We start from the raw sequence: 18,157 nt of genomic DNA on the forward strand, positions 1-18,157 counted from the left end.
TATAAAAACACGACAGCAAATAGGAAAACACGACAGCAAAAACAAAAACAAAACAGCATTAACTTCTACCGGAAAAGGTAGGGCCTATCTAGCAGAGGACGGAGCATCCTGAAAGGACAGACAGACTGTCTCTCTGTTAAAAGTAGGCGCTTTTCCGTGTTTTTCACCTCTCCTTCCTGTTAAAAGACAGACAGTCCGTCTGTCCAATCAGGAGGGTCCATCCTCTACTTAGATAGGCCCTACCTTTTCCGGTAGACCGTTGTGTTTTCCTATTTGCTGTCGTGTTTTCCTATTTGCCGTTGTGTTGTATGATTTGCTGTTGCGTTTTTTAAGTAACATTAACATGAATCTAATATAAAGCCTTGGCCTAAAAATACTAAAGACCCCTGATGTATAAATATGCTAGTTCTGTAATATTGAGTGACGTTTGGTTGCTATTAGTTTTGGGTCCGTGTACGTTTTGATAGTTTGTTTTTTCGTTTGAACCACAAAACAAAATAACGAGAAACCACGTGTTTTTCGTTTCAAACCAAAAACAAAGGTTGGTTTTTTGAAATTCCTTTTTTCATTTCTCCGTTTGAATATCTACATTAAAAGAAAGACAGGTTGGCCAAGTGACCCGGAAGTAATAGTAAATATAGCCAATAAAAATAAAAGCCAAGCTTTTAGAACGGTCATAATATGCAGCACTAACGTTATACCAGAGTAATGTTAGAAGAAAAAAAATCAATCAATAAATAGGCTTATATAAACCTGGACCGAAAGAAATATGTTAGCAACAGTAGTTTTTAAAGTTTAGTTTAGTTTCAGTTTAGTATTTAAATGACTGACTGTATTGTGTCTTTGGTAACTGTTTTAAATCAAGATTACTGATACAGATGTATTTATTGTTGTTCATTTCATTTGTTTTTTGAGATATAGAAGTTTCTGCTGCCGCACCACCAGACTGCAGAGCAGCTTTTTCCCCCAAGCTATCAGACTCTTAAACTCTAGTTCATCCTCAGCACTGCTCCACTGATTATAGTTTATTTCTGTTTACCATTTTTATAATTGCTTCTATATTAATGTATATTGTCTGCTATGTAGCAGAAGGGAGTTACAAACTCAATTTATACTTTATACTATATAACCTGTTATATTGTGACAAAATAAATCTACCCACCTACCTTAAAGAAGGATAAAGTGAATGTTTTGGAGAGGCCAAGTCAAAAGTTCTGACCATAAAATGACTGAAATGTTGTGGAAGGAGGAGGAAGCAAGCAGCTCATGTGAGGAAACCCACCAACATCCAAGAGTTGAAGCTGTTCTGTACAGAGGAATGGGCAAAGATTCGTCCAAGTCAATAAGCAGGACTGTTCAAAAGTTACTGGAAACGTTTTGTTGCAGTTATTGCTGATGTACTCAGCGTTGACAGCCTGTTTTTAGTAATGTAATTATGTTTTTTGGACTTTCTTTTGAGGACCTTGTAAAATGTTCTTACCTTAGGGCTTCACAGTAAATGTTCTGCAGCGATAGATTGTACATGCAATGCCTTTGAAAGCATGCATGTACTATATATGTTGAATACATGTTTAAGACTTGTATGGATTCTCTTCACTTGCATGACACAATGGGAGTGTTGTATGTTATACACACTGGAATGTGTATAGAGAAGAAAGATTCACACAGTATATAGCACACTGGTGGCCTACATTAGGACATTTCTGATGTGAGTTTGTTGTCTGAGCTTCTAAGAAGCTGATAGCAGTGTTAGAATAAGGTTAAAACAGAAGGGCATGCAGGTTTAACTCTGGGCTGGGGGTGAATGATGATGATGATAACTAGGTTGCAAATAAAATCAAAATCAAAAACCAAATGAAATGAACAACAATAAATGCATCTGTATCAGTAATCTTGATTTAAAACAGTTACCAAAGACACAATACAGTCAGTCATTTAAATACTGCCACCTGCTGGTAGAAAGGGGGAACAGTTTGGTCCATTACAGTGGAAACCACATTAAATATGAATTTAATTATATAATATAGTGCTAACAGTGACAACTCTGCACACACAATAAGTTCTTAGGTTGACTATTACCAACTGTATTGAACCAAACAATGCGCTCATTAAACGTGACTGGTGATGTGGATAGGCACGATATTAAATCACTGTAATAAACTACTGTTGCTAACATATTTCTTTCGGTCCAGGTTTATATAAGCCTATTTATTGATTGATTTTTTTCTTCTAACATTACTCTGGTATAACGTTAGTGCTGCATATTATGACCGTTCTAAAAGCTTGGCTTTTATTTTTATTGGCTATATTTACTATTACTTCCGGGTCACTTGGCCAACCTGTCTTTCTTTTAATGTAGACATTCAAACGAAGAAATGAAAAAAGGAATTTCAAAAAAACAAAATCGGACCGTTATTTGAATTTGGTTTAGTCGCTTTTCGTTTTTGGATTCAGAAACCAAAAACGGGAGAACGGCTCTCTCTACCGTTTCTTTGTTTTTGGTTTGAAACGACAAACGAAAAACACGTGGTTTCTCGTTATTTTGTTTTGAGGTTCAAACGAAAAAACAAACACACGGACCGCCATGGCTTGGTCCAGAGTGATAGAGAAATATCTCTATGGCTTTGGCTTGGTCCAGTTAAAGAGAAGGAGGCGGATTTAAACAGAAATCCCTGACAGTCCAAGTTCAGGGCAATGGGACGCGAGTTTTTTTTTTTTTTTTGCAGGATGTTAGGGGAAGAGTCATGAATATTCATTAGGGAATTCATCCCTGATTGGCTAACCCTGACATTCTTACCCTAACCATAGCCAATCCCACTCCTCTTTCCTTAACATAACCAATCCCACCAGAGCAGGCAACGAGTACTAGCCATTCAGAGGGAGAGTAGGGCGGGTTCTTCCCCTACCATCCCGCGAAAAAAAAAATGTCGCGGGCGGGACTGTTGAGGTCATACAATTTCAGCTCTCCACGTCCTCTGCTGTGTCAAAACGTCAGAAGTTGCCACGAATGCACGGCGGCATAATGTGGAGGTTAGCGAGCTGCATACTGTGGCTCTTTGTCTCTTCACAGCTCAGTTTCTGGTGTGTTTGGGCGACAGCAGCTGAGCTGGACGGCGACGTCAGGATTGAAGTTTTGTTCAAGCCCGAGCAGTGCACTCCAAAGAGTAAAAGAGGAGATCTGATGAACGTCCATTACGATGGGTTCCTCGCCAAAGATGGTTCTCAGTTCTACTGCAGGTTGGTGGCTCGAGAAAAACTTAGCTGCAGTTAATCGACGTCATCTTTGCAAATTTTGCAGGCTTTATTACTGTATTATACTTTGTATTGTCTAAATGAAGATTGATCACAACAGAGGTTTCACATTGCACTCTACAAGGTTTCCTTTTTTTGTGTTGGAAAATTGTATACCCTTTATTTCAATGTGACATAAATCAGGTTTATTATTTAATGGGTAGGGACACTAAATACTGGGAATCATAGTTAATCCTGCTTTCAGATGGTTTCACATGGTTCAATGGAGTGTTTAGGGACAGTACGAAAATGAATTGGGTAGGAACCCCCTACTGTAATGGTACAGTCCCTGAAAATGAAGATATGTCCATATGTGCTCAGATGTGCTCTGCACATTCTATTGATGTGAATTCTGATTGACCTTTTTGTTCTGTTTCTGTTAAGTCGATCAGACAAAGCTGGGCACCCTCAGTGGTTTGTGCTGGGCGTCGGACAAGTCATTAAGGGCCTTGATATTGGGATGGAAGATATGTGTCCTGGAGAGAAGCGAAAGATAACTGTTCCCCCTGGCCTGGCCTTTGGAGAAAAAGGCAAAGGTAAGTAATTGTAACAATGATTTTTTTGATCAGGAAAAGCTTTATATTGCCCACTGCGAAATCATAGATTTACACAATATTACATTACTTTAAAGGGTTTTTAGTTCCTAGTATGGTTCAGACTCACTTAGGCCTGTCACGATAACACATTTTGCTGGACGATAAATTGTCCCAGAAATTATTGCGATAAACGATAATATTGTCGTTCTGAGACCATTTTCATCTAATATAATGATAATGGCGTAATAATGCAGGTACACCTTTTTCAAAGATCAATACACTTTTATTTCTAAAGAATATTTAACACTGGAACTGGAAGACATTTTAAATATCCACAATAAATAAAATGGACTCTCAGTCTCTGTTAACAAAAAATGTACTGGAATAAAAACCAAACGCAATCAAAAACAATAAATAAAATGGAAATTTTTCCGGCCGTCATAATTTCCATTTAAAAATTATCGAGCTCATTTTTATTTATCATGTGATTAATTGATTTATTGCATATTGCGACAGGCCTAGACTCACTTCCCATAATGCAACTTGGTAGCATCATTTCATTCAACACATACACGTCTTCTAAACTACACAGCCCCCGTTTGTAACGTAAGGCTTTATGTTATGTAAATTTGTAGTCTCCAACCCTGAGCTGAGATAACCCTGATGACATCACTACGAAATCACCAGGGTTATTTACTCAGACCCAGAAAGCTCCTCCAGAGCCACAGAGGACATTATACAATGTTTCCACATGCTGAGTAGCATTATTATGAATCCCACGGCTTTCCTTGGCATAACCTGCCCAGTTTTTGGGTCACGATTCATCTCTTAGCTGGTTGGCTTGGTTCCAGGCTTAAAACTCTTTATATAAGAATTTGATGAAACGTCAATGGACATATTAAATGGGCAAAAATCACTTCTGAATCCCGAGACGTTTAAAAAGTGGGCGCTCGCTGTTGAGCTCTATTAACCGAGTAAGCACGAGCATGGACCCCTGGCCAATCTTAGTGCTTAAATTCTATGTAAAGCGTGTCTTGCCAAGGAAAGCAGTGGGATGAGTAAACTGATCATCATGTAAAAATCGGTTGAGTGCTTCTTTTATTATTTACCAAAAATGTAGATTACCACGCAATTTAAAAATGTTACAAACAATGTTCTTGTCACATGTTCTCTGATCACTTGTTTCAAGCAAGTTTTATGTTTGCAAGTTGATGTCTTAGTGAGTGGCAGAAAGGAACATAGGAAATAAAATGACAATGTCCAGGAGTAGTATTGATATGTTGTATGATTGAGTTTGTCACGGCATAACCACAACCCTGGGACAACTTTCTAACATCGTCTAGGACTTTCTAAGTTTGGCCGCCTGTACATATGAAACTGCTAGAGGATGGATACCCGAACCGAGCACGTCGGGGCCCGAAGGTAACCGACGGGCCGGGCCGGGTTCGGACAGATATTTAGAAATGATGTCCGGGTTCGGGTCGGGCTCGGTCACATCAGCGCGATAAGGCATTGAACATTTTAAATAAAAAAATAAAAAAGCTCATTATAGGTGCGCGCCTGTGTTAACGTGCGCTTGTTGCCCCGTGTGCGCTGATACGCTCATCTGTTGACATTTCCGAATGCCTTCCTACAGTTGCTTAATAAAAGCTTTCCACACAAACAAACGTACATGTGTCATTAGTATGAGAAAAAAAATTAGTCGGGCTTGGACATAAATATCTTAATACCTGTCGGGCTCGGGTCGGGTTCGGTTACTGCTCTGTCGGACGCGGGCCGGGCTCGGACAGAAAAATGCGGCCCGATCCGCACTCTAGAAACTACGCTGCCCCGGCAGCGCTTCGTTCCGTCATTCGACTAGCTCACTGCGTTGTCCGGCTCAGGTCAGCGTCAGCACTCTTTTGAAAGTTCATTTGTAGACATTTAAGAAGCGGACAATAATATTAACACAACCTGAATGGGGGAAGAAGATTCTCCTCCGCAACACTCAGAACACTTGTCTTTTGTCCTGAACTCTGACTCCAGCTTCTTCTTCTTCTTCTTCTTCTTCTTCTTCTTCTTCTTCTTCTTCTTCTTCTTCCCTTTTTGTAAACTCCCCCAGTGTCTGCGACTAGGTAAGCCCCTCCTACCTCAGCCTGGCAACCAATAGGAAGATTGTGCCGTGACAAGTTAAAAACAATAAATCCCATTTATACAGGCTTTAAAACTGATTATTGTGTAGTACTGTTTCTGTGCTGGAATAGCTGCCTTCATGCTGTCTTGTCTTCTTTTACAGCACTTTAGTTGAAACGGCATCACATCCCTCGCAGTGTTTGCTACTCATCCCAACATGGCATGTACTGTAAGCATGCACAAAAGGTTTAAAGGTCTTTACTTCATCTCACTCTTTCTGCATGCATTGGAGCACTGTCTGAAAACTAACAGCTGATTATTAGCGTTTTATCTCTAACTACTGTTTATTACTAACTCTGTATGTTGTTGTTCATAAATGCACTTTGGTGTGATGTTCTGATGGTGGTGTTGCCCAGCCTGGGAGTCTGCATTTCAGGTTTCATCACTTGATTTCACTAATTGGCTGTGGAGGAAATGGGTTTTGCATGCTTTTGCTGTCTCTGCAACAGTTTGCATTGCAATTACATGCATGTAAAGTTTAAACCTATCCTAGGCTGAGAGCTGCTGAGTGAAAACCCAGTGTTGTACAGCTGTAATGGAGGCTCCATGTTCTTGTTTTTCTCTCAGTAAAAAAACTATCAACAACTTTAATTGCATGTTGCTCTCTTGAGTATATTTAGAATATTTTCTTTTCTTGCTGGATTAATGCCATGTCCTTATGGGCCTTTACATTTTGTAGACGTTATCCATTCATTTACGTGGTTAGTAGCTGTTTTGTTCAGTTCATCACAAAGTCAGAACATGTAGCACAACCACCAACCAGATAAACTCAGTAAAATGCAACTCCCCCTCCTTCCTGAAATGTTATCACACCAACTTCACCACTCCACCCTGTACGGTAGTGCATGATAAATTATGATAATAAATAATGGTAATTATGAGCTACTACTATGGCATTATAATTGCTTGTGGTGTTTTAAACTGTTCATGTGCTGCTGTTATTTCCCCCTGATGAAATAGATCCAGTGCCGCCCAATGCTACGGTGGTGTTTGAGGTGGAGGTCTACTCTGTGTCCAGGGGACCGCGCAGCATGGAGGCTTTCGGACAGATGGACCTTGATAGAGACAGAAGTCTCACAAAGGCTGAGGTAACTATCATCTACAGGCTGGTAATTATCACAAAAGTAGCTCAGACAGAAAAGGTAATAATCATGGCACTGAGGGGGGGCAAAAATGAGCTGCTAGCCCCTTTTTAAACACCGGTTACTCTTCCTGTGCAGTGTGTACAGTCTTTCCATTCTGGATGATATCTGGTCACAGACGGTAATCTGATTTAACACATTAAATCAGGAATACGCATCATACAGGCACAAGTCAAGCTCTTAAAATAAGAGTTTGGTCTTTTAGTGGCGTGCCGACCGCAAGTGTTGTCTAAAATCTGTTATGCTGCTGCCCCCGTCCACAGCAGTACAATGCTTAGCTTCTGTGTCAGTACTCCTGCCTGCTTCTCCAAACTGGGGGGGTGTTGACCTCCATCTACTGTAGCTAACACACTGACTATGGAGAAGTAGCTCATACAACCCCACTCTAAAATATCAGAAGTATCCCTTTAACACACAGACATGAGAGTGGTATCAATCTTGTCATCTTGGAAAGTAAATAAATAAACGTATTTCCACAAATATTCATAATTCTTTTTTTTACTATCCCTACGCGATCATGTGGTTAGTCTGTATTTTTTAAACAGGTGTCCAATTAAATTAGCACAAACCAACTGATACCTGGAGTTCCGAGGCCTTGGGACAGTTGATAATCCAGCCTTGATAACAACAGGCTCGTGACAAGATTGTTATCTGAAAATGTGTTGCCCGTGGCCGGGTTGTTTCAGTGGGTAGAGCAGGCGCACATGTACTGAGAGGTGTATGCCTCGACGCAGGGGTCCAGGGTTCGAGTCCGACCTGTGACGATTTTCTGCATGTCTTTCCCCTCTGTCTCCCCTTTCTCACCTAGCTGTCCTGTCGAATAAAGGCGGAAAAAGCCCCACAAATAATCTTTCAAAATATCTCATCTAAACTTGATGCCACATTTATATATATTTTTTTCACTTGCTTTCCAAACAGCTTATAAAGAATCCAAACCGTAGTAACTAGAGAAGCACCGATAGACCGGTTTTCACGTGCTCGGCCATGACCGGCGACCGGCAGGTCAGTCTGACATATGCCGATTTCATAATTTATATAGTTCTATTTTATAGTGATCCATTATCTGTTCAAAAAATGTTCTATGTTCTGTGCAAAACGTTCTATTAAAGAAAAGATAGAAAATAAATATTTGTGTGTGCTGTAAAGTGGTTAGAAAAAATGGAATCGAAATCGGTATCGGCTGGCCTAACTCAAAGAAAATCCGAATCGGCCTAGAAAGTTGTAATCGGTGCATCTCTAGTAGTAACCTTGCCTTTGTAGATGCCTCATAAGAGTGAAGGCCACATACTGTATGTTTGTGCTCTCATTATCTCACATCATAAACATCCATTGATTGTACTAAAAAGTTGTCAGGCTATAAATCACTTTACCTTTCATTTATATACTGTATTCGCTCCACGACTCTTTACAGCAGTGTCAAAACAAAATAAAGGGACTACAAACCACCAGGGAAACAAACCCATTTTAAAGAGATCAAAAATATTGGCTCGACCCCAGAATACCTGCATCCAAGAATTAGTTATTAACGTTATAATTAACAAATGTAAGGATTTGTTATTCCTCTGCCAGCAGGCTTATAGTCATAATGTTATCTGGATTGTTGATAACACTTTAAAAGAAGAAGAAGTGAATGACCTGCTATTAATACCATTTATCTTGATTTAATACCAATGTGATATGTTGCCTGAAGAGACCAACAGGGGCTTGTTATGTAATAGCAGTGCTGTGAAAGATATATAGAAAGAAATGTATGTCTGTTATGGATTCTGAAGTGTGAACAATGAAGCGTTCCTTTCATTTTCAGGTGAAAGAATACTTGAGACTGGAGTATGAAAAGGGCGGGAAGGCACGCGACGACCCGTTCTACGAGAAGATTATGGCTGATATATTCCGCAAGAGTGACCACGACAGAGACGGGCTGATCAGTGCCAAGGAGTATAATATTTATGAACATGATGAGCTCTAGTGTTGAAAGAAGTGGATCTCGGTAATTGTTATAGTTTATGTACATTGATTAATTCGAGAGAAAACATAAATGGGGAAGGGAAAACTCCACCCTCAGATGTTCGTATATTGCCGATTGTTCTTTTTGCTATAAACATGTTATAGCAGTGAATATTACAAGGTTGTGACCAGTTCAGCCCTAGCTGTTAAAAAAAAAGATTTGAACAGTTTCGGGCTGGATTTTTCCTTTTTACAAGGAAGTAACTTCGTTAAGGTATTTGGAGTCCCCAAGACATCTTTCCAAGCCTGCAAACTAGCCACTCAATTTGCATAGTTTAAAAGTATTAAACTATGCAAACACGTCTCCAACACCTGTGAAAACCTCTGTGCAAATACCACTAAATGTAAGCATTTAAACTGTTTTTTTCTTTTGTTAAACATTGATTCAATTTGCGGCAAAAAAAAAAAAAAAAAGAAATCACAGGATTGCAATATGTTGTGGAATCCTTGTCTTTGAAACTGTAACCTGACTGCCCTGTCAAATGAGATTTGAGAGGAACCAGACACAAGAGTGTTAGAGGTGTTTTGTGAAACAAAATAAAGACAGTCAAAGACTAAACCAAGTTAGGTTTTTGTATTTTATTATAAACTTGCAAGTTTACAAGGAAGCACACAGTTCACAAAAGGCACGCAGCGCTTAAGTGAAAGGTCCGTTCAACGAATAAGAAAAAGGACACAGTATATATGCATCTCCAGTGAGATAGAAAGACATGCCCCCCCTTTCTAAACATGACTCAACATTTCTTACAATCAAACCTAGTCAGACATTCAGGAGCCACTTCACTTCTTCCCCTCTGTACCACTTTCTACCCTTTCTAAGGTTCAGACATCCCGTTTATCTCAACTATGTGAGAAGTCTCAACTATCCAGGGAGAAATAACGGAGTTTAGGGTGACCTTGTAGGCCCTATCTGTTCAGCGAACACGTTAAGTTCCCAGACTTTGTGGCTCTTACCTTCAACACGTGAGGAAAAGAAAAAAACTCACTTTCAGCATTGTGAGAGAAACAGTAAAAGAAATTATACAAATAATGTAGAGAATCATGCTTAAATGTAAATTTGCCATCACAAGAGAGAGGAGTTTCAATTGTCCCAACTTCCTGTGAGTTTTCTGCCCTCTAATCTGCAATATCACACCAGCGTACAGATCCATAGATAGAGGCGGACATATTGAAAAGGTGACTGCAAAGACCTCTTTCCTTCCAGGAAAGGATGTCCAATACAAGCAAGGCTAAAATAAATGACAGCACATGTGGATGTGATTGACAAGTTTGAATAACATTGATGATAAAAATGCATGTTTTACAAGTTTTGTGTACATCTTTACATGGTTAAAAATCAGGATTTTCAGTGTATCCAGTTGAACAATTGTATTTAGGAACAATCAATGAATAAACCATAGTGTATGTGGAAAACTACAGTATGTCGTTAGTAATTCAGATTCATCTCAGTTGTGGAATCAATGGATTCATATGATTGATTTTTTTTTTTTTTTCCAAGATAAGAAAAAAAGAGATGAATTTGCATTTCATTTCCAGCGTAGGTGGATGATCTGGTATGAGAGGACAGACGTGAGTTAGTGTGAAATGTTCTTCTGAACCGGAAATGATCAGTCACTGAATAGTTGGCAAACTCTTGCACATGACATGCATATTCTTATGTCAGTGTTTTTTTTTTTGTGTATGTTCTTGAATAAAAAACATTTTGTTTTATCATCAGCAACTCTCCTCTGTGTGTTGAGGTGCACATACATAAAGTAACCACTACAGGGTGACGCTTAACCAATAACATAAACAAGTCTGCACCTTGATGACAATATTACATCTCCTGTACAGGAGTTAGACAGGATTTAATGTGTACTCTGTATCATCAACAGCTGTATAACCTGTATATATAATACGCTTTCATCTTAGCTTTCAGGTGGCAAACCCCAGCTTTCTGTGTAACATACAATCAAAGGGAAGTGTATGTATGTTCGGGAAAAAGGAGCCAACCAAGCTTAAGGTGAATCTTTTTATGCTGTACGTTTTAAAAGTTTTAACACTTCCATGCTGTTTATGACCCTCAGATTGTTGCCTCAAGAGGCCTCAAGATGATAATAACCTTTATTTGTATAGCACCTTTCATACAAGGCACGCAGCTTAAAGTGCTTAACATTTAAAAGAGAATAAAAACGGGAAATATTATTTAAAAAGAATACAGGCGTGGCTGAGAGAGCAACCCATTGAAAAGATAAGCGACTAAAAAAGACATTTAAAGGCAAAACAGGTCATTTAAAAAGAGCACGTTGGACTCTATCTAAAACACACACATTGTAAAAAAAAAAAACTGGTGCCAGGTTACAGAGATATCTGTGTTTAAGTGCAGTTTTGAAATTTCAACAGAGCCTGCCTCTGATATCTTTGGGCAGGCTGTTCATGTCCACTTTTCTTTTTGGTGGAGTTTTGAGTAACTAGCAAACCAGCAGTAGATGATCTACGGCCGGGATGTCAAACTCAACTTCACTAAGGGCCACACATTATTTGTTCGCAAAACTCAAATATCTTTGACCTACAGTCTTTTCTCTCACAGTTTTTTCGACATAAAGCGCCCAAAAACATCAGAAAAAGTGATAAAAACTTCAGAAAAAGCAAATAAAACGTTGGAAAAAGCAACAAAAACTAGGCGGGCGGAAATGTATTGTGAACCTACATTGATATGCAGGCCAGATCAAAATGTGAGAGGGGCCGGATTTGGCCTGCGGGCCTTGAGTTGGACACCTGTGATCTAAGGGGTCGGGAAGGAACATAGGACAGGAAATCTGTGATGCAGGCCGGTCCTAAGCCTCTGAGAGCTTTGTATACAAGGACTTTAAAATACTTTCTAGAGGCTACAGGGAGGCAGAGCAGAGCAGCTTAGACTGGAGTCATGTGTTCTCTCTTCTTTGTTTTAGTCAGCAGTCTAGCAGCAGAGTTCTGGATAAGTTTCAGCCTCTCGAGATGTTCAGATACTCTACGTGTTGTCCCACATAAATGTGATATGTATTTTTTTTTTTGGGCTTTTCCGCCTTTAATGTACAGGACAGGTGAGAAAGGGGAGACAGAGGGGGAAGACATGCAGGAAATGGTCACAGGTCGGAGTCGAACCCTGGACCTCTGCGTCGAGGCATAAACCTCTAAATATATGTGCGCCTGCTCTACCCACTGATCCAACCCGGCCACACATGTATTTCTTTTTTTATAATTAATTTCCATCAAGAAGTAATACATATACCAGCATACTGTGTAATTTCATACTCCAATCTGAGTACATCTCCTACTAGTAACAGTATTCCTCTACTCCACTTTTACATACACACCACCCCACACAGTTTGACACACAAACCCACCCACCCACCCGCACACACACACACACACACACACACACACACACACGGTTTCCAGCTCTCAGTCAACATACCTAGTCCTTATTTCTTAGCCATTTCATTTACAAGGCTTCATATATGTCCTGCCACACCTTGTTGAATTGTTGTCTTTTGTTCCGGTCTTCAAACATTGATTTTTGTATACTTAAAAAATATTTCATTAGTCCCTTCCATTGCTGTAGCGATGGGGCCTCTGTATCCTTCCAATACTGTAAAATGATATATAGGGTATATAAAAAAAAATGTATATACCAAAGAGGAGAAAAGGACCATCCATACAATGGGGTACTTTAGCTGGTCTGTGTTTTGAAATGTTCTGCTCAAGACGGAGTGTTGGTCATCCATTTTTGGATCTCTAACCAACCCTTACAAACCTTCTCACATTCCCAGAAAGCATGTATTATTGTCTTTTTTTTACACAAACAGGGGAGAAAGAGGCATCAAATGAATGTATTTTTGATTTAGTGTAGTATATTCTTGTCATGAGCTTGTGTGATATGTCTTATTCAAAAATGAAAAAAGGAAGTTATCATGCGACGAATACTCACCAATCACCCCCAGTTTATTGTTTGGACGGAAACTTATAATAAGCTAAACTAATTCTTTGTAATGATGGCTGTATTATTTAAAAAATATTAATAGAAAAACTAAAAAGATTTCACTTTGATGACATTTTAAGTATGAGTATTTTAATTAAATCAAGATGTATAAAAACACGTTTATTAATAAATAGATGTTTAATGTGCTTATATACACAGTATATACACAGTACATAGGAGTGACAAAAATACTTTCTTCTGCGCAGAACAAAACCAACAGTGTGTCAGTTGGGGATCTTCATCCGGACTGAGGGCAACCTGATCGCTGCTGCCTTCACCTCTGCTGTCATGTCAACACCCAGCCTCGCCCTGGAATACACCATTAATGTGAGCTCATGGTAAAAAATTGGTATCTTCCACTGAAATCAGAAATGAAATCTTTGGTTTAGTGTGGACCTACTTTGGCTCATAGCTGACATCCACATTTGGAGGCAGTATCCCTTTCCCTTCTCTCAGGCGTTCAACACCGTTCCTGGTTTAAAAAAAAAAAGAAGAAAAGAAAAAGAAGAAGAAATAAGAAAGTCTGTCTCAGATGGATCCGATCGGATTCACTGTCAAAATATACACACACCATGCAATCATCACTCCATTGTCAGTGCAGAATTTGGCTGGAGGACAGAGCAGGCGTAGTCCCGTCGTGTCAGTGATGAGAGTTAAAGCCTTGCGGATATACTGATTGCTTGCAACTCCTCCAGACAGCACCTGTCAAAGAAGAGTTCATGATGAAATCTTCAAATCTCTTATTATCACAGTCTTCTCTGAGTCAAAGGATGGGGCTGGTGTTACTCTATAGTTTTCTTCTTCTTCAAATCCCATGAAAAGACCAAAACCTACAACGTGTTTGTTGGTTGGTGACACCTCTACCCTGTCTGTGGCTCTCAACTCCACCCCCCCCCCCAAAAAAAATAAGGGATATTTAATTTCCTAAAACAGCTGGGCACTGTAGTTTTTAGCAAACAAACTAGGAGTAAAATATTAGTTGGGGACTATTTTCAGCTGTGAATTAACACATTTTTGGGGCACTAGTGAGTATTTATAAGATAAATATAGAATATTGATACCCTTATCCTTTTAAAAAGGTACGATTTTGATGTCCATTTTATTTTTGTATTATTGTACACAGAATATGTTAATATAAGTACATAAGTACATAAGTGCTGGGAGCACAAATGAAATAAGATCAGTATAACGTCAGTAACAGTGTCAATATTCCTGTAAGCAACCTTCTAATTAAAGGCGTACTATGGAACTTTTCCTTCTTCGGTCCCCCTACAGCAGGGGTGTCAAACTCAGTATCACTAAGGGCCACACTGGAAAAAGAGAATCACATCAAGGGCCAGACATGTATAGTTCATTGACATGCTTTTATTTCATCGAAAAAGTCAAATATCTTTGACTCAATTATTGCATGTCTCATATAGTCATCTCACTTACAGTTTGGTCCACATAAAGCCCTGAAAAAGTCAGCAAAAAAGTTCCAAAGCCGTTACAGTTTCCCATGTTTTTGGTTTGGCGCACAACTAGGTGGGCCAAAATGTATTGTGAACCTAAATTGATATGTGGGCCGGATCAGAATGTGCAAGGGGCCGGATTTGGCCCGCGGGCCTTGAGTTTGACATGTGCCCTACAGGTTGTCTCATTGGAACTACAGCCGTGCAAGCTGTAGTTCCAATGAGACAACCTGTAGGGGGACAGAAGAGGGAAAAGTTACATAGTACGCCTTTAAGGAAGAAGAAATGTAGATGGTTAACATGTAATTTACAATCACCTTTTCTCCAATAACTGCAATTCTAGACGTTGCGATTGTTGTTACATTGTTCTAAAAGGTCAACGCATGCATTCAAATAAAATACAAAGTGAAGTAACGCACTCACCAAGGTGGGACTGCTCGATGGCAGCAGGCCGATGGCCTTGCAGAACAAGATGGCTCGATGTGTGCGCTTTGCAAGATGAGAGGCCACTGTGTGCTGTGTGGCAGCTGCAATGTCATTCGCGCATGATAACAGTGTCCCCTGTTCGATACCTACACCAGGGAGACAAAAAGACAATTCAATACAATTTATTTGCCGTGTGAAATCATATAAAAATACAATTTCAGGGAAATGTAATCCGCCAGTTCCTTCAATGTATGCATTAAAACAGTGGTAATAATAACTATATGTGTGTATGTATGATTAGGGGGGTATCCTAGTGGCCTGAGGGTAAAAGCTTCCCCTGAGCCTCTCAGTGCTGGCCTGGTATATCCGGTACCTTCTTCCCGACCTCAACAGGAAGAAAAGGCTGTTACCCGGGTGGTTTGGATCTTTAATGATTCTCCTAGCCTTTTTCTCTTGCCGCGTCTGGTGTAAATATCCTTTAGGCAGGGTAGGGCCCCGTATGTTCGGCCAAACAAACAACTCTCTGCAGGGCTTAGCAGTGCTGTCCTGTGCGGTTTCTGTACCAGGCGGCGATGTTCCCGGTCAGGACACTCTCAATGATGCGGAAGCAGGAACTGCTCAGGATTTGAGAGCAAACCCAGAATTTCCTCAGGCGTCTAAAGTGAAACAGTCTCTGCCTTGCCTTTCTCACCACTGAGTCAGTATGCAGCGCCCAGGTCAGACCCTCTGCAATGTGGACACCAAAGTACTTGAAGCTGTCCACCCTCTCCCCCGAGGACTCGTCGATTTGAACGAGGGCGTGGTTCCTTCCCTGCTTCTTCACACCCAAAGTCCACTATCGTCTCTTTAGTCTTGCTGACATTCATGAGTATGTTGTTGTCCTGATACCAGCAGGTCAGGTCCTCTACCTCTTTCAGGTAGGCCTTTCCATTGTTGTCTGTGATCAATGATCTGTGATTTAATTTATTTAGATGTGAAGGTCCCCAACAGTTTCTGTCAACCTGTAAACAATACTGGGGAACTAGTGACAAAAGCAAGTACAATTGTACTGAATAAACATGATCAAGAGTGGGTTTCTTTTTATGCATATTTCACATTTGTTTCTGGTGTGCAAACGGAAATTTTTCCCCAAACTGACAGTTTTACACATAAACCTGCCAAACCTCTATTCATCGTGTCATTTGTTCATCTGTACTTGATGAACACAGATAAACAATTTCCAAAATGATAAATTTTTTTTGTATGTGTTTTAAAAGCAGACATTTTGACTTACCAAAGCAGGAAGAGCACAGGTTAAACTAATAAGATCAATGATCCCATGCATTGCTGCAATGCAGTAATTCATATGTTTTGAGTTACACACGTGTTGGACAAGTCAAACTGTCTGTCTTTAAAAGAAATAAAGGGTCTATGCATCTGATCACTTGGGTTATGGTTGTCATTTGCAAGAGCCTGTGTGTGTCCTCATACCTTCCTCTGCTTCTTTTTTCATTATCAACATGTTAACTTGATTCCGTAGCCCAGCGAAAGAAAAGCAGCAGTCATATGTTTGTCCCATAGGTGTCCTGAAAGGGAACCTCATCCTGTCGCCATCCTTCGCTAGAAGCTCTATAGCTTGTCCTCCACTTAGTGTGGAACACTGTGGGTGTTTTATGAGGGACAAACGTCTTGCCACCTGAGAATCCACAAAAGACAATATTTGATTGGTTTGTAATCACAAATTGAACATCATGACCACTAACAACACTCATATTTTAGTGTTAAAATAAGACCTTACTTTATCCAGTGTATCCCCTGGAGCTTCATCCAGAGTGTGACCCAAAAGCAGAAAGTCGTCGACTCCTCGAGCCACAGCAAGAAGTGAGTGACCACCAGAAACGAGCAGGACCAGGAAGGGGAAGGCGACAGTTTGAAGCATCCTGACGGTCAGGGCATGGGCTTCCATGTGGTGGATGGGGATGAAGGGCAAGTTGTGCTGCCTCACAAACCTCTGACTGAACTCAAGACCGACGCCCAAGCTCAGGCCCAAGCCGGGCTTCACAGTGGTGGCCACAGCTGAGAGCCGGCTCGGGTCCGTGTCGCTCCTCTCCAAAGCCTCCTGGACCACACGCTCTATGTTTTCGCTGTGGAGCTGTCGTGCCACTGTGGGGATGATGCCACCAGTCCTGCAGCAATCAAGAGGGAAGGACATAAGCAAAAGCCCTAAAGCAATGACCCTGTTAACTGAACACAGCTCTGACACCCACTGTGGTGGCTTAAAATCCTTCCAGAGTCACTTACCAACATAGGGGTATGATTTCAACCCTTAAAAGACCGAAAGGAAAATCCATTTTAAGTCCATTTATTTCCATTTCAGGTACAGCGATGCAAAAAAAAATGTGTACATGTGAGTCTGAACTGGTATAGCTACCCCCGTCTCAAGCCAACTAACCTACTAGCAGACATGATAAATAGAAAATAAGAAACTAGGATAAATGTAAATACAATACAAATGATAAACTCAGTAAATGGCTCCTACACCCACCTCAGATGAACTTCTTTCTGTGAATGTAGAGACTCTCCCAGTATTTCACCTGTCTCGTCCAGCACAGCAGCTCCAGTGTCATCACAGCTTGTCTCAATGCCCAGAACCAGTCTGGAGCAAGGTGCTTTTCCAAGTGAAGGAGAGGACCAAAATGTGTGTCTAAACTGTAGCAGCCTGTGCAGAATTTTTACTTTTGTATGGAACATGGCCATGACACTAATCCTAGCCAACTGTGAGTTAAAATAGTCTAGGAACTGTGGGTGACCTCACCTCCTTTCCCATTGGATTCTAAACTCTTAAATTAAGATGCTGAGACGAATATGGGAACGGCATCACATTAGTTCCCAGGGCAACGAACCAAAAACAGAAAATACATGAAGCCCATGGAGTTACGAGCAGAAAGTTACAGTACTCGTATGCTATCTTTCGTTCTAGCCGTGTGGCTGCGTCACATGTAAATAATTCCGTGTACCGGCAAGTTTGTGACCTTTGATTAAGTACAGACATGAAGGCATTAACAAAAATATGAGCAACATATTCATATACACATATACAAATTAAAATGATATCTGTTAAACTTTAAATACTTTTAAATAACAAATAATTAAAAA

At 40.2% G+C, this 18,157-nt stretch overlaps 2 protein-coding genes across 2 annotated transcripts; one reads left to right on the forward strand and one right to left on the reverse strand.

Moving 5' to 3' along the window:
- Nucleotides 1-2,938: 2,938 nt before the first annotated feature.
- On the forward strand, nt 2,939-10,861 carry fkbp7 (FKBP prolyl isomerase 7). The gene is made up of 4 exons (XM_078263130.1): nt 2,939-3,237; nt 3,676-3,827; nt 6,960-7,087; nt 8,946-10,861. The coding sequence occupies exons 1-4, from the start codon at nt 3,008-3,010 to the stop codon at nt 9,105-9,107; spliced, it is 672 nt and encodes a 223-aa protein (XP_078119256.1). The 5' UTR covers nt 2,939-3,007; the 3' UTR covers nt 9,108-10,861.
- A 2,357-nt stretch (nt 10,862-13,218) lies between these two features.
- osgepl1 (O-sialoglycoprotein endopeptidase-like 1) lies at nt 13,219-17,954 on the reverse strand. Its single transcript, XM_078263131.1, has 7 exons — nt 17,547-17,954; nt 16,800-17,187; nt 16,493-16,697; nt 15,020-15,168; nt 13,717-13,847; nt 13,546-13,617; nt 13,219-13,454 (listed from the first exon to the last, which is right to left on the reverse strand). The coding sequence occupies exons 1-7, from the start codon at nt 17,756-17,758 to the stop codon at nt 13,370-13,372; spliced, it is 1,242 nt and encodes a 413-aa protein (XP_078119257.1). The 5' UTR covers nt 17,759-17,954; the 3' UTR covers nt 13,219-13,369.
- Between the last annotated feature and the right edge of the window lie 203 nt (nt 17,955-18,157).

The sequence above is a fragment of the Sander vitreus genome, chromosome 11 (assembly GCF_031162955.1).
Source record: "Sander vitreus isolate 19-12246 chromosome 11, sanVit1, whole genome shotgun sequence".
NCBI classification, from domain to species: domain Eukaryota; kingdom Metazoa; phylum Chordata; class Actinopteri; order Perciformes; family Percidae; genus Sander; species Sander vitreus.